The 21,332-nt window shown below is 49.1% G+C and overlaps 1 protein-coding gene and 1 long non-coding RNA gene across 4 annotated transcripts in view; one reads left to right on the forward strand and one right to left on the reverse strand.

Moving 5' to 3' along the window:
* Positions 1-21,332, reverse strand: part of LOC139799717 (uncharacterized) — a 328,047-nt gene that overhangs the window by 152,819 nt on the left and 153,896 nt on the right. The gene's annotated exons all lie outside the window — the stretch shown is intronic.
* Positions 1-21,332, forward strand: part of INPP5D (inositol polyphosphate-5-phosphatase D) — a 51,392-nt gene that overhangs the window by 15,907 nt on the left and 14,153 nt on the right. For all 3 annotated transcript variants that reach the window (XM_071751949.1, XM_071751947.1, XM_071751950.1), the window contains 10 exons: positions 6,251-6,401; positions 10,371-10,536; positions 11,720-11,860; positions 16,643-16,730; positions 17,402-17,482; positions 17,652-17,723; positions 18,000-18,123; positions 19,040-19,146; positions 19,674-19,776; positions 20,511-20,707. In XM_071751949.1, the coding sequence (XP_071608050.1) occupies positions 6,251-6,401; positions 10,371-10,536; positions 11,720-11,860; positions 16,643-16,730; positions 17,402-17,482; positions 17,652-17,723; positions 18,000-18,123; positions 19,040-19,146; positions 19,674-19,776; positions 20,511-20,707 (1,230 nt within the window). The remainder of the gene's footprint in view (positions 1-6,250; positions 6,402-10,370; positions 10,537-11,719; positions 11,861-16,642; positions 16,731-17,401; positions 17,483-17,651; positions 17,724-17,999; positions 18,124-19,039; positions 19,147-19,673; positions 19,777-20,510; positions 20,708-21,332) is intronic.

The following is a 21,332-nucleotide window of genomic DNA, read 5'->3' on the forward strand; positions in this document are numbered from 1 at the left end:
AAGATTGGCCTTAAGCAATACAACCAGATGACCAGATTCCTAGTTCCTCCTTGTGCCTTGGCTCAGGAAAGGAAAACACTTCCTCTTCCTTCTGAGGGCCCCAGACTTCCTGTGCCATCTATTTATACAATTGTTGTAATGAACCCCAAGTTAACCACTTCCTTGCCTGCCTTAGCCTTGGCTTTACATCTTTTAAAGCTCTTTCCTCTTCATGTCTTTATACTGCACTTGTCATGTCTCTTAAAGGTGTGTTTGGAATTGCTGCTTAGTAAACCCATATTTCAGTGTCTGTTGAGGTGCTTTATTGGCCAGATGGCATTCCTTGGATATGACCCAGAAGCACAGACTTATGGTGGGCCCTGTTGACCTTTTTACACAAGATGCAAAGGAAGATGAGGTAGTCTCAGCCATGGAATAACCTGTTGAAAAGTTTAGGTGGGTAAATTTGGAAAGGGGATCACAGGATTTATCCGCATAAGTGATTAAATGCTTTAGTCACAGCTGCTTTCATGAAGTAGAGACCCCAGAAGCATGTTCAGCATGCAGGCAGGAACAAGTTGTAGCTGGTTGTGTTAAACCATTGTGCAGTGAGTGTACAGGAGATGGAAAGGACACTGGTAGCTGAGAAGACCTGCAGAATTGAGGGCAGTTTCTGGAGAACAGGAGACACCAAGACATCCTGTGGGAAAGGAGGTTTCCAGCCAAAAGGGATGCAGTCAGAAGGGCCTGTGAAAGACCTTAGAGTCGTGGCTTGGTATGCGGTTGAAATAGTGAGGCTCATCGTGACAAATACAGATGTATTCACATTCACCTCTCCTCTTCAAAGCTAGAGCAGGATCTGGAGGAGGAGGCAGCAAAGAAGTGCAGAGGGCTTCCTTGGCAGCATGGGGGGTGGCAGGAGGTGCTGGCGAGGTCTCTGAGCCCACCACTAGTCCTGTTTCCAGGCTGATGCAGGCACAGGACACAGTATCCCTGTGTAGCCTGGCTCCACTGTCTCTGCCTGGCAAGGTTCCCTAAGATCTCACCCAAACCTCTTCTGTTGCACAGCCCGCCAGCCAGATCTGCTTTCCTGGGCTGCCTTGCAGCACAGCTGCTTGCCATCTTCTTTGTGAGAGTTTAAAACTTGTAAGACTGCTGCTGTGGTGTCTCTAGGCTGTCCTATTGCCAAACACTACCAGTCCCTTTCTTCTGAGCTTTCCCTGTAAATCACATTTTCCAGCTCGTCGTCTGTCCTTGTAATTTTTTCTTGGGACTCTCTATGGTATTTTCACAAGTTCCATATAAAGCAGTGCCTCAGGCTGGACGCAGCAGTCCAGCTAAGGCTTTAAGGCACCAGGTACAGCAGAGGAGTTTCTTCCTGAATTTCATAAACCTCCCCCATTAGCAGATTTTGGAAAGAGCCTTTTCCTGATGGAGTTTCCCACTGCTCCGCAGTCTCTGATTCACTCTGAGCCAGATTCCTTGGTGTGATTTTGCTCCTTCACAGGCTGTACCCTCTTGTGCCTGTGTTCCCTCGGGGGTTCCTTTCCGTGTGTTACGGCCATGGTCAGCACAAGGCTGAGGTGGCAGTGGTGATGCTGGAGTTGCCCATGGAAGGAGAGCCTGTCCTGCTGGCATGGGAGCCTGTTCCTGGGGACATGGTGTGTTGCTGTGGAGATGACACTTGCCATCCACATTTCTAGTGACTTGAAACAATTCATTTGGCAATTAAAACAAGATCTAGCCTATGATAACCCTGAGGAAATAGTTACTGAGTGAAGGCGGGGGGCGGGAAGTGGATTCCATTGTCTGGCCCTGCTCGGGTGGCTCCAGCTTGCTCTGCGCCCATCCTGCTCAGTTTTACAGAATACAGAATCACAGAATAGTTTGGGTTGGAGAAGACCTTTATGATCGTCAAGTCCAGCTTGTTAGCTCAGCACTGCCAAACCCACCACTAAGCTTTTTGTTTGCAGTGCCCCGTTCTACATCTGCTCCCCAGCTCAAAACCCAGAGAAGTGTGCACAAAGCTCGGACTCTGTTTTGCCTTGCTCCTGGTGTCCAGGGTGGTTGTCTCAAGGACATTTATTCAGGATGCACCACTGATCTAGTTTTTGTGAATATGCTCTTCAGCCAGGTGTGGACTGTCTCAATGTCAGTATGTTACTGTCCTCCACTGAATCTCAGAATCACAGAACTGTTGCAGTTGGAAACAACCTCAGAGATCACCATGTCCAACTGTCAACATCCCCCACCCCCAATGAAATAGTTTTCCTTCCCAATCTATAAACCTTTGCCACAACTTCCAGTGTGAGGAAGGCATATGTTCCAGCAACATGCTGCTCCCCTTGCCTGCTGGCAGTGAAAATTGTTTGACCAGGTGCAGCTGAGGGTTAGCTGCAAGGTCCCTGAGCTGGGGTTTCTATATTAAACCGACTCTACATGGGCATCATTCTTGCAGTCCAGGGCAGAGCTGGGCTGGGACCCTCCCATGGCCTGGGGGATGGTCCTGCAGCCCTGTGGTTGGTATCAAAGTAAGGAGCTGTTGGTTTGGAGGGGCCGTCACAGCTCTTATCACTGGTGGCACCCAAGCACCATGCAGTTGTGTGTCCTACACCGTGACTCACGCCTGCCACGCAGGCTTTGTTCTCATCCTTTCCCCCAGGGGAGGAGAAAGTGCAACAAGGTCTTGTTTTTACTCTTCTCTCACCCAATTCAAGCAACCTAGAGTTTCTGGCATGGCTCTGTGTGGAGGGAGCAGCTTGCCCTGCTCTCTGGGTGGAGGGGGGATGTTTGGGGATGCCTTGAGAAGAGAGGATCTCACTTCATAGCACAGGCAGGGAGGGCTGTTGGGAACTGCTTTGTGCTGGAGGGGCACAGCATTTCCCACATGCTTTCTCCCTGCAAATAACAACAGTTACAATAGAAAAGGAGTAAGGCTCACCCATTCATCTTTTGGTGAGGCTTTCCTGATGGCAAAGCTGACACGTGGCAAGATGCTGGGGCTTTTGGGGCTGCATGGGGTGGGGCTGCCCCCTCCTTCCCTCCATGTTTGGCCATGGCTACTTAGGCTTGCTGGCCTGCTGGCTCCCTGTGTCTTTGCTGCAGCTCCCTGAGACACTTGTTCATCTTGCTGCTGAATTCTGCCTTAAAATAAGTGCCATCCCTTATTTTCAAAAGTTGGTGCTTTTTATCCTGCGTGTGCTTGGGGGAGATGGGATGGCACCTCCAGAGGAGGGACTGCTACTCTTCAGGAATGAGTGGCTGGATTTGGATGCTCCTCTGCTTGCTGCCACCCCTGGTTGTCCTTGAGAGGAGATGGTGGGGTTCATGGAGAAGGGAGGTAGAGGCAGAGGCAGAGCTGGCCTAGCTGCAGGGCTAGGAGGGGAGCATGATGGAGGGGCCTCCTCATGTGGACTAGAGCTCATGGTGGAGCTGGGAGCTGGTGCTGGGCACCCTGGAAGTGTGAGGCCATGAGCTGGAGAGGGAAGGAGAAAGCCCCTACAAAATGAAATGATGCTGCTGGTTGCCACAGAGACCATCACGGTTTCAGAGACTGAACTATCCTTGGCAGCAAAAAGTGCTAATTCAGCCTTTCCTCCAGGTTCCCACCAGGGCTCTGTGTGGCCTGACAAGAGCTGTGCAGAGCAAGCTGGCTTCTTGCAGGAGCCCTGGGTGGGCAGGAGCCAAGAGGCAAGGCAGGGCTGAGCAGGGAGCTGGGGGTGCGAGGGATGGAAGGGCAGCAGGGAGGGTCATCAGTCGGGGCTCTGGGGAACCAGGCAGGCAACGAGCTCTTTGGGAAGCCAAGCAGAGTGTGGAGATGGCTTGGGGAAGCAGAGGAACATGGTAGGCTGCAGTACTTCAAGAGGTGGGAGAGATCACTGATGGCAAAGCTTTCCTCCTGCAACCCTTGACCACCTTGCTTACCCTCAGAGTGTTTTAGTGTCTGATTGTGTACTCTGATGAGCCTGGTTCCTTTTCCCAGGTTGGTCTGGGCATGGAGGCTGAGTGAGCTGCTCTCCTGGCTGGGGACTGCTGGCACTGCTTTACAGACAACCACCAGTACCAGGACCTGGGAGCAGAGCCAGGGGCTGCAGGGAAGGTGAATGGAGAGATGTGGAAGCAACTATTCCCAGTCTGTCCTGGTGCAGCACTGTGATTTCAAGATTCTTTCAGATGATGGATTAGGGCAGAGTGCTTTTTCTCCATGTCAGTTTTCCCCAGTTTCCAGCCTTCACATTTTGCTGAGTTCAAGCTGCTCTGGCAGAGACATTTGGGTCAGGCTATGCAGGATCTGCTATGGTCCTGAGCAGTTTTAACCAGCAGCTTTCTTTCAACACCTCTGTCCTCACAAAAATATTATTCCAGTGTTTGCCCAAGCTCTGCTTTCACTCTGAATGTGATGTTTTCCAGTGCACAAGAATAATACATTTTGACAAATGCAGGAACACCTGGGAGGTGTACAGGCAGAGCTCTCAGACACGTCATACATATTTGTTATGGAAATGTGTCTTGCTGTGCCTTTAAAGACATGTAGGTGTCGTTAAAAACGAGAGACACTTTTGATGCCAGGCCTGAAGGCACTGGCAACTTCAAATGTGGTTCAGTGTTGAAAGCACTGTCCTCATTTCTGGTCTGAGACTTTATCCTCTAGGAAAATTAAAAGTCAGTCGGCTTGGACTTACTGCAGACATTTTGCTGAGTTCTACACACCGTAGTTTGCTAGTGCAAATTTCTCCTGTTTAATCTCTTGGGTTTGCTATATTTGCCTTTTAAGCAAAAACGTTCCATGATAATAAGAAACTGGCCACACACAAATAGTAGGTAACTAAGCTGGTTCAGGCTTGTATTAAAACATTGTGTGTGTTAATTTTTACAGCCAGTAATTGCAATCCAAAAAGAAATTAAAACATTCTGCCTGTTTGTCAGAGGCAGAATGCCTAACTGGCTGCAGAGCAAATTATTTCCAATTGGAGGCAAAGCTTTCATCTGTTACTAACTAACCACGTTTCTGTGCAAAATCTTGCTTCATGGATGTAAAATAGTGCAAGTCAAGCCTGCCATTAGGGTGACTGGATGACTCTTGATTGCCCATTGCTGCTGCTGTACCCCCAGATGTGAGCAGTTCCCAGTGTTGTTTTAAGTCAAGAACAGCAGTCCAGTGGATCTGGAAAGCATCTGCCTTGCCCCCTCTACCCCTGCTCCATGTGTTGAAAGTGCCTTCTTGGGTTGGTTTCTCTGGGAAAACCTCTTGTCCAGGAAGAGAGCACGCCTGGCCAGGGCTGATCAGAGCTTCTGTTACATCGTGCTGTTGGGTTTGAGTAGTCCCTAAGCAAGTTCCAGAGGTAACACAGAAGTCTCCCTTTTGGCCAGGTCTGTGCTGAGCCACCACAATCACTTCCTGATCCTTGGCAGAGCCCTGGGTTGAAGCTATGGAGCTGAGCTGCAGGGGTGGCAGCTGTTCCTGCTTGCTGGATCCAGCAGATTCACTGTTCATGATGATGCATCGATAGAATTGCTCTGAAATTTTGCCCCTAAAAACTTATCCCTGTGTTTTCCCTCCGCAAGTATCCATTTTCTGCCATCAGGGGCCAGGGATGTGCTAGAAACAAGTTTAGTGACAGTGAAATGCAGCTGGCAGGCTCAGTGTCCTTCCCAATGCACTCGCAGCCTTAGGGCTCTGTCCTCAGGCTCAGCTTTCTAAACCATCTGAGTGGATTGTGGGGTTTTTTTTTTTTGCATGACAGGGCCTTGCTAGCTTGTTTAGTTTGAACCTAGTTCTCAGCCTCCAAATCCTTGAAAGGATGCTAATATCTGGCTTTAGACATGTTTATCTTGCAATTTCACAGAAAAATTCTTCCTGGATGCCACAAAATATAACATAGTCCAAGGGTTTTGTGCTCAGTAAAGAGGGAATGCAACAATTAATCCAGGAGAACTCTTTGTTTTTAAAGCCCTCCTTTGCTTTGAAGCCAAGCACACTCAATCAAGCAGGAATGCTCTTCCATTTGGCTTCACTGAATCTTTGGGGTTGCCATTTTTGCTGACCCTGGGTGGAATGTGTGTCTGTGTGTCTGTGTATCTGCTTCTGTCAGTGCTGCGGAAGTCGCTCTGCACAGCACCTGTGGTTGGATGGGCAGTCAGGGCCGGGCTGGCTCTCTCTGGACAGCAGCAGTGGATTTCTCTCTCTCCATGACTTTGATTTTCCTTTTATGAGGAGCAGTGTTTTTGTGGTAGGAAATCCCAGCCCATGACAGCCTCTGTTCTCTTTCAGGCATCCGAAGGTGTTCCTGTGAAGTATTTTGAGAACTTGGAGGAACTGATAGAATTTTACAAGAAGGAGAATATGGGTCTGGTATGGCACCTCAAATATCCAGTGCCACGAGAAGCAGAGGAGACTGCTGATGAGCCAGAGGAGGATGCTGGTAAGAAAGCCACGATGTGACTTGGTGGTGCAGACCTTTGACACTTAGTCTGGACTGAAAGTATGCAGTGCAGGCAAGGGGATTAGAGCATGTCATGCAATAAAATGGAGCAGGGCACAGAGAGGCCTGAGCTGGCACATCCCTGAGTCTGTGAGCCATCATGGCTCTGGGGCAGTACCGCACCTAGAGCACCATTTTAGCTCCTCTAAGGGAAAGCATTGACACTCCCTGCAGACACATATTGTATCAGGTGCAGGGCTAAGTAATCTCTTTGTCCTTCAGCTGGACACAATTATGTCCAGGCATCTCACATGTCTCAGCACCCCTCTCTCTGCACCGTGTCTGTAGGACCACTGTCTCAGCAGCAGAGATGCTCCCCTGGAGACTTGGAGCACATCTCTGCTGTGCTGCACACCTACAGCTGCTGTGTGTCATAGAATCATAGAATTGGCTGGGTTGGAAGGGACCTCAGAGATCATCAAGTCCAACCCTTGATCCACTCCTGCTGCAGTTATCAGACCATGGCACTGAGTGCCACATCCAGGCTCTTTTTAAATATCTCCAGGGACGGAGAGTCCACCACTCCACTGGGCAGCCCATTCCAATGCTTGATCACCCTCTCAGTAAAGAAATTCTTTCTAATGTCCAACCTAAACCTCCCACACACAACTTGAGGGCACAACTTGAGACCATGCCCTCTTGTCTTGCTGAGGGTTGCCTGGGAAAAGAGACCAACCCCCCCCTGGCTCCAACCTCCTTTCAGGGAGTTGTAGAGAGTGATGAGGTCTCCCCTAAGTCTCCTCTTCTCCAGGCTGAACAGCCCCAGCTCCTTCAGCCTCTCCTCATAGGATCTGTGCTTGAGTCCCTTCACCAGCCCAGTTGCCCTCCTATGGACCTGCTCCAGCACCTTAATCTCCTTCCTGAGCTGAGGGACCCAGAACTGGACACAGTACTCGAGGTGTGGCCTCACCAGCGCTGACTACAGGGGCAGAATCACTTCCCTGGACCTGCTGGCCACGCTGTTCCTGATACAGGCCAGGATGCCATTGGCCTTCTTGGCTACCTGGGCACACTGCTGGCTCATGTTCAGCTTCCTGTCAATCCAGACTCCCAGGTCCCTCTCTGCCTGGCTGCTCTCAGCCACTCTGTGCCCAGCCTGTAGCGCTGAATGGGGTTGTTGTGGCCAAAGTGCAGGACCCGGCACTTGGCCTTATTGAACCTCATCCCGCTGGAATCAGCCCAACTCTCCAACCTGTCCAGGTCCCTCTGCAGAGCCCTCCTGCCTTCCAGCTGATCGACACTTCCCCCCCGCTTAGTGTCATCTGCAAACTTGCTGATGATGGACTCAATCCCCTCATCTAAATCATCAATAAAGATATTAAATAGAACTGGTCTCAACACTGATCCCTGGGGGGCACCACTGGTGACCGGCCGCCATTTTGATGCAGCATCGTTCAGCACCACTCTCTGGGCCCGGCCCTCCAGCCAGTTCCTAACCCAGCGCAGAGTGCCCCTGTCCAAGCTGTGGGCTGACAGCTTTTTCAGGAGAATGCTGTGGGAGACGGTGTCAAAGGCCTTGCTGGAGTCCAGGTAGACTCCATCCACAGCCTTCCCCTCATCCACCAGGCGGATCACCCGATCATAAAAGGAGATCAGGTTGGTCAGACAGGACCTGCCCTTCCTAAACCCGTGCTGGCTGAGTCTGATCCCTTGTCCATCCTGTAGGTGCTGTGTGATTACACTGAGGATGATCTGTTCCATAACCCTGCCAGGCACTGAGGTCAGGCTGAGGGGCCTGTAGTTTTCCGGGTTCTCCTTCCGGCCCTTTTTGTGGATTGGTGTGACATTCGCCAACTTCCAATCATCTGGGGTGTCCCCAGTGAGCCAGGACTGTTGGTAGATGATAGAGAGGGGCTTGGCGAGCTCTTCTGCCAGCTCTCTCATCACCCTTGGGTGGATCCCATCTGGTCCCATAGACTTGTGGGGATCCAAGCAGTTCAATAGGTCACTGACTGTTCCCTTCTGGGGGCTGTTTAGATTCTTGTCACCTTCTATAAGCTCCAGAAGCCAGCTGTCCTCAGGATAACCTGTCTTACTGTTGAAAACTGAGGCAAAGAAGGTGTTAAATACCTCAGCCTTTTCTTCATCTTTGACAACTATATTCCCACCCATGTCCAGTAAAGAATGGAGGTTTTCCTTGCCCCTCCTTTTGTCATTGATGTATCTGTAGAAGGACTTTTTGTTATCCTTCACAGAGGTGGTGAGATTCAGTTCAAGTCGTGCCTTTGTCTCTCTAATTTTCTTTCTACACAACCTAACTATATTCCTAGATTCCTCCTGAGTAGTTAGCCCTTTTCTCCATAATTGCTACGCCCTCTTTTTAAACCTAATTTCTTTCAAAGTCTCCCTGTTCAGCCAGACCGGTCCTGGGCCACCTGAAACACAGGGCCCCTTATCTGCTCTGATCCAGGGGATGTTTCTGGCAGCACAGATCCCACAGTGGCAGGCAGTCATTCCATGCAGATGGATGATGAAGTGTGATTGGCATCACCCCAACTATTCTATATGAAATGGCACTGTGGGTTCCTGACACTCACTGGTCTTGGATCCTTCCTTGGATTTTTCCTGGATCATCCCTTGGAACTGTCATTGTTCTCCTGAATCCCATGGGAAGGTCATACCCACAGAGCCATCCTTCCTGTCCTTTCTGACATCTGTCCGGAAATTATGAGTTTTACAATAAAACCTGTCTGAAGGACATGGTCCTGAGACAGACAGGCAAGCATGTACACTAAAGCAGACTGGTGTGCCTGTGTTCATTTATCCAGCCCAATGGATCTCTAATAGGAGCTGGAAGATTTTGGTATGCAGAAAAAAACAGAACAAAATTTTTTCAAAGCTGCTTCCTGGTTTTTGGCCAGCTGCACTGAGACTCCAGCTCTCAGGGTGGGGGAGGGAACAGCAGCAAAAATAATACACAGAGAGGCAAGCAGCAGGGAATAAAGTTCTAGCCAAGACTAAGAGCCTTCAGATGAAGACATATTGGGACTGGGTCTGGGCTGTTCGTGTGCAGTTTAATTTTGTTAAGGCACTTCAGTGCCATCATACTGGGGCCATGAAGGGCCTATAGATGCCTGGCCATCTGACACATGGAATTGCAGATGAGCACCCAGATACCCTGCAGATCCACCACCCGGCTGTGCAGTGCTCAGTGCTGTGGTGGCTCTGTGAGTCACATCTTCTACCTAGGACCAATGGCTTAGTTTAGGGGATCTTTTTTGTGATGTAAATTCCACAATTAGGTAATAACCAAACAAAAACTTGGAACTCAACCAGCTACATATGACAGGTGTAACAAAGCGTTGGAGCAATTGGTATGAAAAGGAAGGCAGCCCTGGTTGGAGATAGCTGGAGCCCACCCTTCTCCCAGAAGAGGGAGGTGTACCAAGCACCAGGATGACAGAGCAGGAGAACTCTGTGCTTCCAACTCAATGCCCACAAGACAAGGCAGAATACTCAGCCCCTGTTTTCTCTGTCTGTGTTTGCTTTCTTTAGCTATGCGCTTCTACTCACAGATTCTGGTGCTCTCTCCATTGGGCCCCTCCAACTGTTCTGCCTGAGTAGCAGCTCTCTGGGCTAATGGTAATGATACAGATGAGATAGAGCTGTGTTCTCTTAGCATTATATTCGAAGAAGCTCAACCTTGCTGCTGTGTAGATGGCATGGTCAAACTGAGGTGGCTGCCTGCACATGAGGTCCAAGCCTGGTAGTGCAGCCTGCTGGTCACACCACTGACATCCCTGAGAACAGGGCTGGGCCACCATCAAGCCCTGACCTTTCCAGCTCTGAAAAGAAGGCATGGCTTCTGCAGTGAGTGTCACAGTAGTGCAGCTTCTGCCCTGCTCTGCCTGGGGGTGAGGTCCAGTTCCTGTGCTGGGATGACTGTTCCTTTCCTTTCCTCCTTTTCAGACCTCACACCTCCTCTCCTGCCCCCACGCAACATCCTCATGGCATTGCCAAGCAGTGAGACAAAGGAGGCACCTCCTCTCCCTGAAAACTCCAGGGTGGCAGACGTTAACAAATTGTCCCTTTCTGAGACACTCCTCCAGCGACTGCAGCACCAGGACACGAGCAGGTGAGGATGGCAAATTACAGGCTCAGCCCAGCCCTGAGCTTCCTGGGGCCCTCTGTTAGGGACAGCTGAGGACCTGTTTGAGTCAGCCAAAGGACTCCTTGTTTATACTGCCTAAGGAAGAACAGAATCAGATCTACACTGTGTTAGCTACTTGGTACAGTCCATCTGTAAACTAGAAAAAAATACTTTTCTGAAGTATTAAAGTCACAAGTAGGCTTTCTTTACTGAGGTATAGTTTTCTAATATAAAGTATGATAATATTTGAGAAAGGTCAGTGTATTACCTGAGTAATTACACTACAGATTGTATCAGAAAGCACAAGCCAGTCCTCCAGGTGTGTGTACTTCCAGGTACTCACACTGATTTACTCCAGATACAGATCTGCTTCATGCTGTCCCACTTGCTAGCTATGTGAAACCTGGACATCCATGGAAGCTACATGACATTTAATGAGCAGATCTGGAAAGCTTAAAATTAAAATAAAATCAAGAGGCATGCCTATTGGCAAGGAGCAGGAGGCTGTGAACACACAGCAGCTGAGCATGGTGGCACAGGTCCTGTTGTGGTGGCCCAGCAGCAAGCAGCTGGCTGACTGGGAGAAACCAAATTTTGGCCAGCTGCCTGCACCGTTTCATCTGCTAAGCAGCCAGCTGGGACTTTCTGTGTTTGTTGGGGCACAGGACAGCACATGGAGGCTGCATGGTTCACCCTCCCTTGTGGTGCTGGAGTCCAGGCATCCCAGAGACAGGGAGGAGGGGAGCAGCTCTGTGGTCTCAGCCCCCCCCCCAGGCCATTTTGGACTGTATGGACTAAAACCTTCAAAGTGAGGCTTGGTGAAGAGAGGGGAGTCTCCATCTGCCCAGAGCTGCTGGCTTAGTGACCTCACAGCAGCCTGGCTTTAGTTGTCAAGGCTAGTGAGCACACCATGGCTTCAGCACAGCCAGGGACTGCAGGACTTCCCTGGCACCCTCACTCATCAGTCAGTGAGGAGAGGGTTTGGGGTGGAGGAGAAGGTGTCAGCAGTGTGGTGGGGGAACTGAGAACTTTATTTTTACACTGAAGTCCAAGGCAAACTGCCCTCCAGCTGCCTGTGCTGGCAGTGGAAGTTTCAGGGTAATAAAGCTGTCTGATGGTTGAGAGCAGAGAGAAGAACTGGTTTTTGACCTGGCTGTTTCTTTCCCAGTGTTTCCGATGAGCATCTTAAACTCATCCAGGATTACCTACGAGTTCACATCATCAGTGACTTTGAGATGGTGCAGACAGACTCAAGCAATCTTCCTCAGCTGAAGAAACTACTAACACTTCTTTGCAAAGGACTCTTCAGGTAGGTAGAAGATGGTCTTCAGAGGTCACAGGCTAATGTGGCTTCTATGTGCATGCACTCAGAATCTGCATTCCTGGCACAGAAAATTTGTCTACCCTCAAAAACATTCTATTTAGATCTTGTGACCTGTGATTCTGGTTCAAAGATGTGAAATCTGTATGAAAGACATAGCTCTGACAGTGAAATTTTCCTGTAGGTGGTTTCGGGGGGTGAAGTGTTATTTTTTTATGCTTTGTTTAGAAAGTAACCAAAAATGAACTAACTGATTAACTGTATAATTTGGTAATACATACATGACAGCCACACAATTGTCAAGCACAACTCATTTATGGAAACAAGCACATATTGGTATATAGCTATGTTTTAAACACTGATTTTCCTTCCCTCTAATGCACTGGGAACCCAGCACGATTCCACTGATACCAGTAAAGTCCAGCTTACATGAAAAGAGGAACAAGCCTAGACTCTACAAATTTTACCTTTCCTATTTATAGACCTTCCAGGTCCCGGATAGGAAAACTCCAATAGAGAACTAAAACCTAGCAGAACTTCTTGTTTCTCTGGTGGCAGGATGTGATTTTTGCCCTTGCTGCCTATAAGCAAACTTGGAGATGAGTCCACACTTCTGCAGATATCCTAGAGCAGAGGGCACAAACTTCCAGGCTTGTGTCTGTGGCTTGCAGTATCCTTCTTTCTGGTGTAGGTAGAAATAAGTCTGGAAGTTCTACTGGTCTTGTACTCCTTGGCCTCTCCAGAGCAGAGGATAGGGCTAAAATGAGGGATGGCTGCTTCTGGTTTGCTTATCTTTAGCTTGTAGAAGGAAGGCAGGGAGAAGGTGAGTTGCTCAGCTGCCTGGGCACTGTGCACATTTCACCAGGCAAAGGGGAGGAACGTGCAGCTCAGCTCCTGCCAGAAGCAGCTGCTGCCAGGTGAGCTCCTGGCAGGACTGAGGGTGGGGAGGGCAAAGACCTTTCCTGCTACTGCACCCGGCTGCAGGGTTTTGCTTCTCTGTGCCCACAGAAGGGGAGAACCCAGGTGGCTAGCTAAGAATAACCTGAACAATGGAAACTAAAATCTTATGAAATCACAGATGAGAGTTTTGTGCTACTAAAATACCTGCAGTGCTGCTGTTGTGATGGTGGCTGGCTTTTTCCAGCTTCTTATTCCACTTCACCTTATCTGGGTTTCACAACTCTGCTCCTCAAAAATACACATAGGTTGTCATGAAAAGAAATGCACCAGGTCCACAATCCTCTCAAGAGCCAGAACCTTTCATATTTCCAGATTTTCTTTAGGCTTTTTTGGTGAATGGACTTATGAAGCACCATCCTAGAACAGAGCTGAGTGAGTTGTTCTGCTGGGGGAAGCCTTCTGAGCACAGGGCACAGCAGCAGCACAAACGTAGCGAAGGACAAACTACCTGCCCTCTGCCCCTCTGGTAGGCACGTAGCTATGGGAATGTATCTCCTTGTGCAGTTCTTCCCCCCTTCCCCAGCATTTTCTCCCATCCTTGCATTCTCTCAGTTGGATGGGGCAGCCTTTTCACTTTTTGCAATCAGAGCTCTCTGAGCAACCTCTCCTCTACTGCTTGGATTGTCCCATGAATGTCTACCACCCAACCAAGCTTAGCTTCAGCCGGCTCATAGTCATATGGTTGGGTACCTTACTGTTTTCTGCAGTCTTAATCTCTGAGGCTGTCAGGGCTCTTAGCATACTTCCCTTATCAGAATTCTGAACTCAAATCACTGGCATTACCTAAATTTAGTTTTTATTTACCTCAGCTTTCTTCAGTCGAATGTAAAGGTAATTCCTAGGTGACTTCTCAGTGGTTGTGCCCTCTCTTTCTTAATAACGTTCAATTTCATTATTTTCATAAGATTTGTGAATAAGTTAAAAACCCCAAACAAACAAGGAGAAGAAATGTTATTTGTCACAGCTTGATCTCTTCCACTCGACTTGAAGCTCTTTTTAAAAGGAGCCAGGTCCTGCATTTTGAGCACAACAACCGGAGACAACACTGCATGCTTGGGAAGAGTGGCTAGAAAGCGGCCTGATGGAAAAGGACCTGGTGGGGTTGGTCTACACCCAGCTGAATATGAGCCAGCAGTGTGCCCAGGTGGCCAAGAAGGCCAACAGAATCCTGGCTTGGATCAGGAGTAGCATGGCCAGCAGGAGAAGGGAAGAGATGGTGCTCCTGTGCTCAGCTCTGGTGAGACCACACTTTGAATGCTGTGTTCAGTTCTGGGCCCCTGACCACAAGAAAGACATTGAGCTGCTGGAGTGATTTCAGAGAAGGGCAACCAAGCTGGGGAAGGGTCTGGAGACCAAGTCCTGTGAGGAGAGGCTGAGGAAACTGGGATTGTTTAGTTTGGAGAGGAGGAGGAGGCTGAGAGGAGGCATCGCTCTCTATAAATCCCTGAAAGGAGGATGTAGGGAGGTGAGTGCTGGACTCTTCTCTCGAGTAAATAATTGTAGGATCAAAGGAAATGCCCTGCAGTTGCACCAGGGGAGGATTAGACTAGATATTAGGAAGAATTTCTTAACTGAAAGAATGGTGCTGGAATGGGGTGGCCAGGGCGGTGGTAGAGTCACCATCCCTGGAGATATTTAAAGAACGTGTAGATGAGGCATTTCAGGACATGGTCTAGTGGGATGGTGAGGTTTTTTGGTTTGCTTGTTAATTTTTTTTTTGGAGGGGGGGGTATTGACAGTTGGACACACTGATCCTAGAGGTTTTTTCCAGCCATGACAATTCAGTGATTCTGTGAATTTCCTGTCACTGCTGGGGGTGCAGGCAGAGACTGGCAGAGGGGCTGAGCTGAGCCCAGCTGTCATGAGCTGTGCTGGGGTGCTGCAGCACTGAGCTTCATGCAATGCTGGCTGGTGGCTCCTTCCAAACCCAGAGCCCACCTACGCCATCCCCAGGGTCGTTCTGAGACATCCCCTTCACTTCAGAAGCTTGTGTCCTAAAAATGAAACAAAGCAGAGACTTGTAAGGCTGCTTGGTACTTCTGTGAAGCATTCAGTGCTAAAAGAAATTGGCTCCCAAGGGTTTCCTTAGTCAGGGGAATTCTCTGGGGGTAGGAGAGCTGACTCATGGAGAGCTTGGTGAGTGGACTTTATTCCAGAATTCCCTACCAGCACTTCTTAAGCAAAAAATGCTAACAGTGGTCTGTTCATTATGCTACTGTCTGAAGTTATCATTTGTTCATCAATCACTGCTCTGCATGCTCTTGTTTATTCTCTCTTGCTGGATAATATCATTATGGAGCTTTTTAAGACAGCTTTTGATGCACTTGTGATGCCGGGACATGTGCAACTGTATTTGGATACACAGGTTTCCAATACTTCAGTGAAGATTGCTACATATATTTCCTTTATACTATCAAGGGAAGAAAACATAAGGAGTTGCAAGTGCAATTAAAAACCACTTTGTGGTTTTGTCAAGTTTGAACATTTGCGGGTGCTCTTCCCCCATCCCAATACGTGTGCGGCACCTTGCATCCTGCAGTAAACAGAAAGCAGCTTTCCCATGAGAAACCCCTTCTGAGCTTCTCCAAGCAGCTGCTGTTCTGTTTTCAAGAGATGGCCTCCACGTCCTGCACTCTTGGTCATGGTAAATGTCCTTGCATTCCTTTCAAACTGAACTTCACCCCCCCAGTGCTCCTGTGGCTGCCCCCAGCTTCCTGGGTCTGACTCCCCAGCTGCAGAAATCAATGGGAGTCTTCATTTGGGCCAGAGCTGCTTGCAGATCCAGGTTCCTATAAGTGTCTTGTACTTCTGTGTGCCCCATGGCAAGTCTTTCCGATTGAAATGTCAAACACTGGTACTTAATTTTGACAATTAATCATCCATAGTTAAGTACCCAGGCAAAAATCTAACCTTCAGACAGGCATACTTTCACTTTGGAGCACTTTCCCCAACAAACAGGGTTACACCATTCAGCCTTAGGAAAGTGAGGGAAATCATTAATATCCACTGTTGACAAGGCACAATGCAAGCATCCTAGCACTGCTCCCCTCCATCACCTTCCTTTTGACCTGTGCTCCCTGGCTGCTCTTTCCTTGATAAGCTTTGCCATTATCAGAGTCCTGTGCCAAATTCACACAGCAGCCTTTTGACAAATGAGCAGCCTGTGGAGTCTTAACTGGGAAATGCTGAAGGAATTTCATTGTAACTCACAGACAGTTCCCATTCCAGAGGTGAAAGGCTGCCTCTACCACCCCCTGGTGAAAAATGTGCAAATTAGTTCTTTTTTAGCCCAGTGTCCTGCAGTGTCAGCCTGAGCCGTCGTGCAGGGGCTGTGGGGACCCAAGTGGCACCAGGGCATTGGCAGCCACCAACCTGCAGGGCTTTTGGGTGTTTGAGTGCACCTGGGCCTAGGGGATGGTGTAGTTGTGTTGATGCTGATCTTATAGTGTCCTCTGCTGTGGCCCATACTGGGATGTCTTTCTAGGGAGATCTTAGAAGGTACCACCTCCAAGGCAGCATCGACAGGAAGGGCTGGCATGCCCACACCTCAGCCCTTGCCAGGCAGAGGCAACGGCCCAGCTCTGAGCTGCTGTCCCCGGCAGTGCCACCATGGCAGCTGAGGAAGGCTCTCACCCCCCATCCCACCAGCTTGGGGGGCAGCACACAGATGAGGACAGGAGCAGGAGACCTGGCAAGCACAGGCCTAGGGCGAGCACGCGCCCATAGACTGCCGTGTGACTTTGTCCCAAGAGCCTGAGCGCTGTCCCTACCCAGGGACCCGATCCTTAGGACTCTGCCTTCTGTTCCCAGTGAAGCCTCTAGGACACTCCTGTCTCTCGAGTCCATCCAGAAGGTGTTTGAGCAGCAGCTGCACCCTGGCATCCATCAGCGCTCACAGGTAAGCCGGCCAGGAGGTGGTAGAAGGAGGGGAGAGGCAAGCGGGGCTGTCAGCACTGGGGAGGGAGGGTTCTGACCCACGGCACTGTGCAGGGGGGTCGAGTGCAGAGGGCACATGGGGGCTGTGTCCCCACAGTGTCACTTACCCATAGTCCGCTCTGCCTGCTCTCCCTTCCTGCCCCAGAGAAGAGTGCAGCCTGGGGACTTCCATCTCCCCATCCCACCCAGCCTGGAGGCCAGGACTGCACATTTCTCTTTCCATACGCTTTGCTCCAGGATGTGTTGCTGCCAGATCCTTCCTTCCCTCAGCCCATTTAAGTCTCATGACCTTCCTCTCCCTGCCAGAAGCCCAGAAAACAACAAGTCCAGGATTTCTCTATGTTGAGCCCAGGACCCGATGATGGAAACCTGTCCCCCCAGCAGCAAGCTGACTCCCTTGCATGCCTGGCTGTCTCCAACCTGTGGGCAAGGCTTGCAGATCTGTCCTTTCACCTTTCCATGCTCCTGCATGCTCAGCCAGACCCTTGTGCTGCCCACCCCAGAGCACTGCTCCTGCAGTGCCCTGTGTGCCAGGCTTTCTGTCCCTGGGGTGAGGCTGCAGCACTTCCAGGCTCGTCTGCAGGGTGGTAATCATTCAACTCTCCCTTTTTGTTTCTGTGTTGTGATTCTCAGATGCTTGGTGAAGCCAGTCCAGTCAATATCATACTGAAACTCAATCAGCTGATTTCTTTGCTGACTTCCATTGAAGAAAAGGTAGAGTTTTAAAGCTATTTTGTATTACCTTCTTGTTATTTTTTGCCTCTGGTTATGCTTCTTGAGCATCATCACTGAAGCCCTCTGCTACAATAAGATTTCTTTTCTCTGACCTTATTACTCTCCATGCAGTGCAGAAGCACCAAATGCCACATAAATTCTTTTACAGGTGAAAACACTGCTGATTGAAGGTCCTGATTCAACACACCGACGCTCCCTTATCCCCCCTGTCACTTTTGAGGTAAATGTACTTCTTTAACAGCACTGATCACAATGTGGAAGGGCAGTAAGGCAGCTTCATCTCAGCATCTCAGCTCCCAGGAACTTTGCTATACTGCCACAAAGATATCAGCTATTCCTGGATGTTGTTTAGCACCATGCAAATGCTTATGAGCTGTCTAGTGGGATTGACACAATGATGATATGGGCCTATGAATTCAGGCAAGTGTTGCATTTATAATACATGTACTGCAGGAGTGTAGAGGATCACTTATGAAAAATCTGTTTTTTCCAACAGGTGAAAGCTGATTCCCTGGGAATTTTCTCAAAAATACATCTCAAGGTTGATGTGGAAATGGGAAAACTGATTATTAAGAGAGCCAAGGATGGGCCAGAAGACAAGTTTTACACCCACAAGAAAAGTAAGATCCTGAAGGTCACAAATGCTGAAGTCTTGGTCTCTTGGGTGATGGGGAGGGGTTCTCTTTGGCCACCCTGAGGGCAGGGTTTGGCCCAGAGGGTATGTCACAGGTTGTTTTAGACACAGCCTCCTAATCTAAATGAAGACAGTGGCAACAGAACTTCAAGGGAGTAGGTTTTGATAGAAGATTCCCCATAGAGCTGGTTGCAATAGACCCATTGAAAGGCCAGATACTTTGTTTCAGTAACATTTTGCAAATTTTCCCTTGATTTTTTTTTTTTATTTTATTTTATCTGTGAATCATACTCTACTAATGAGTGATTCCAGTTTTGTCTGTGAAGGCCCAATTTAAGCAACTTCCCTCATTTTCTGCTGTGTTTGTGGACAGAAAGCTCACTGAGATTAAGCCAACCAGGGTAGGATTTATCAGAGAATAAATGGTGCCCTTGGGCTCTCTTCTGCTAGGAAATCATCCTGTTCCTGACAGTGATTGAAAAGATGGGCTCTTGTGCATGGCTTTCTCCAGCTGGTGTTCATAATTACCAAGCTGCTATTTTAGATGGGGAGGGGTCACCTTTACCACTGGTGAGGTACCACCCTCCTCTTTCACAGATGGGGAAGGAATATGAGTGGGCTGGCTCAGGAGACAGAGAGGTTGCCTGCAGAGCCCATGGCTTCACCTCAGACTGCGGGGCTTGGTATGGGCAACATCTCCAGGCAAAAGGACTTTTGACGGTTCTCCTGACTTCAGAGTCCAAATCTGTTCCTGGGGGGAACAGGACTGAGCAACATTACCTTGCAGCCCTGTTGGGCAAAATGAGCCTCAAACATAAAAGATGGTGTAAGTCCTGAGCCTGTGAGCAAGGTGGGTTTCTAGTTTGGGTGACTGCAGCTCATGACACACAGTCTCTGTTTAGTCTTGCAGCTTATCAAGTCCCAGAAGGTCCCCAACAAACTGGTGATTGTGCTAGAAACAGAAAAAGAAAAAACGCAGCGGAAGGAATATGTTTTTTCTGATTCCAAGGTATGTACACAATGTTTCCTTCCTGCCAGCCTGGAGCATGTACCTGGGTGGGGGTGATACAAGGGGCACCCCTTGGCTGGAAGAGAAACTGTTGAAGGACGGTTTGGTTAGCTTTGCAAAAATGAAATTTCTCCTTTGCTCTGGAAATATCCAGAAAATGAACAAGAGTACTGTGTGAGGGTAAAGGGGAGACACACCTAGGTGCTGTCACTGGGGTGGCAGAACAGTGTGGCAACAAGCAGTGAGGGCAGGCAAGGAGGTGTGTGAGGGTGGCTGCAGAAAAGCTTATACAGACCAAGAAGAGGCGAGTCTAGGCCTTCTGACCAACTCAGCACTCGTTAAAGTGATGCACAAGCTAAGTGCCTGAGAAAGTATCACAGGGAAGCCAGCATCCTCCAGAGTTTCAGGATAGTGGAACACTAATTCAGCCTTCAAGTGTGCTGGGAATCTCCTGGCTCAGCTGTTTTTTCAAGAGGTTGTGTTGGAGAAATTAAGCATATTAATTGCCTCTGCTCCTCCCTGTCTAGAAGAGAGAAGGGTTCTGCCAGCTTCTGCAGCAAATGAAGAACAAACACTCGGAGCAACCAGAGCCTGATATGATCACCATCTTCATTGGGACCTGGAATATGGGTAGGGCTCCCTTCTGACATAGGTATTTCCTCAGTCACTTGCTAAAATGTATATTCACCTGCCCTGGTGAGAACAAACACTGTTTGTTCTGTAGCAGATCTGCCCGGTTGTCTTCCACTGTGACAGGGAAAGAGCTCACCTCCAGGCTTATTCTCACACAGGATTTGACACTTTTCATGGTTCCTGTCAAAGGACTGTAAATTGGCCCTGATGGGTGATGGAGAATTCCTCCAGCGGCAAGAAACTGTGGCTGACTCAAAGCTGGTGCTGGAGTATGTGCTCTCCTCCACCTTGCAGAAAGGGCAGGAGCAATTCCAATGACTAAATTTTGACTCCTTCTGAACCTTACTAGGGTTATTTTCCCCATTTGGGGAGAAAAGCTTGGTTCAGGTGCTGCAAGCTGAGCTGTGGGTGCTCAGTTGTACTGGAGGGGTAAGGTAAAGACAGTGGCAGGCCTGGAGCACAGCTCCCAACCTTTTCACTGGGATAGCCTTGACCTTGGTAAGTTAATGAAACAGAGGAAGTTTGTGAGAGCCTTCATCACTCCCTCATCAGTAAGTCAGGTAGGCTTAACATCTTTGCCATCTTAGAATAGTGTGCCCTGACTGAAATGAAACTGATCCCAGTCAGTGAAAGTGAAGCCTGTTCTTTCTATCCCCAGGGACTGTCTGTATCCAGGGTTTGGGTACAGAATATGCTCTGACTTACTTCGGTGTTTGATTTGTTAATAAAAGGTGCTGCACCTCCCCCAAAGAAGATCTCCTCCTGGTTTCTCTCCAAGGGCCAGGGAAAGACACGTGATGACACTGCTGACTACATTCCTCATGACATCTATGTGATTGGCACCCAGGAGGACCCCCAAGGAGAGAAGGAATGGCTGGAGACCCTGAGGCAATCCCTGCAGGAAATCACCAGTATCAGCTTCAAAGTGGTGAGGGCTTATTCCAGCTATTGCACAGTACTCAGGCATGTGAGGAGAGTGCAAATAAAAGGGACAGAGAAGTAAGTGGCATTCTGGCTACACCTCCTCCTTTTCTTTGCTGCTTTTACTGTCATTGCACTTAGATGAGGGTGAGTGAAGTGGCTCTGTCTGTGTACTCCTAGAGATCCTCCCCAGGAGCTGGCTAGATGGGCATATTGCTATGGGAAGTCACCCCCCCACTGCCACAGCAGGGACCCTGCCGGGAAGCTCCTCTGCCTGGGAGCTGGGGGCAGATGCTGAGCACCTGAGTCAAGGGGTGATGATATTTTGACCCTCATCAAGGAGGAGACCATAAAATTTTCTGAGCTAGCTGTTGCCTATTGCACTTCCAAAATAGGATGTAACGGCATGCAGGCACAACTGCAGACTGAAACTTATTAAGACCAAGTTCAGGTTTGGACATTTCTGAGTTTCAGTGGTGTCAAGAAACAAACCTAAGGATATCTGCAAGGCCAGCCAGGACTCATGACTATCACAGTGACTGGGAAACTGTATTTTGTGCAAGCAAGGCAATCCAATGATTAACAGGGAAACAGCACTAGAAAATAGCTAGGTCCTTCCTCCCCCCTTTCAT

Source organism: Heliangelus exortis, chromosome 9 (genome assembly GCF_036169615.1).
Source record: "Heliangelus exortis chromosome 9, bHelExo1.hap1, whole genome shotgun sequence".
NCBI classification, from domain to species: domain Eukaryota; kingdom Metazoa; phylum Chordata; class Aves; order Apodiformes; family Trochilidae; genus Heliangelus; species Heliangelus exortis.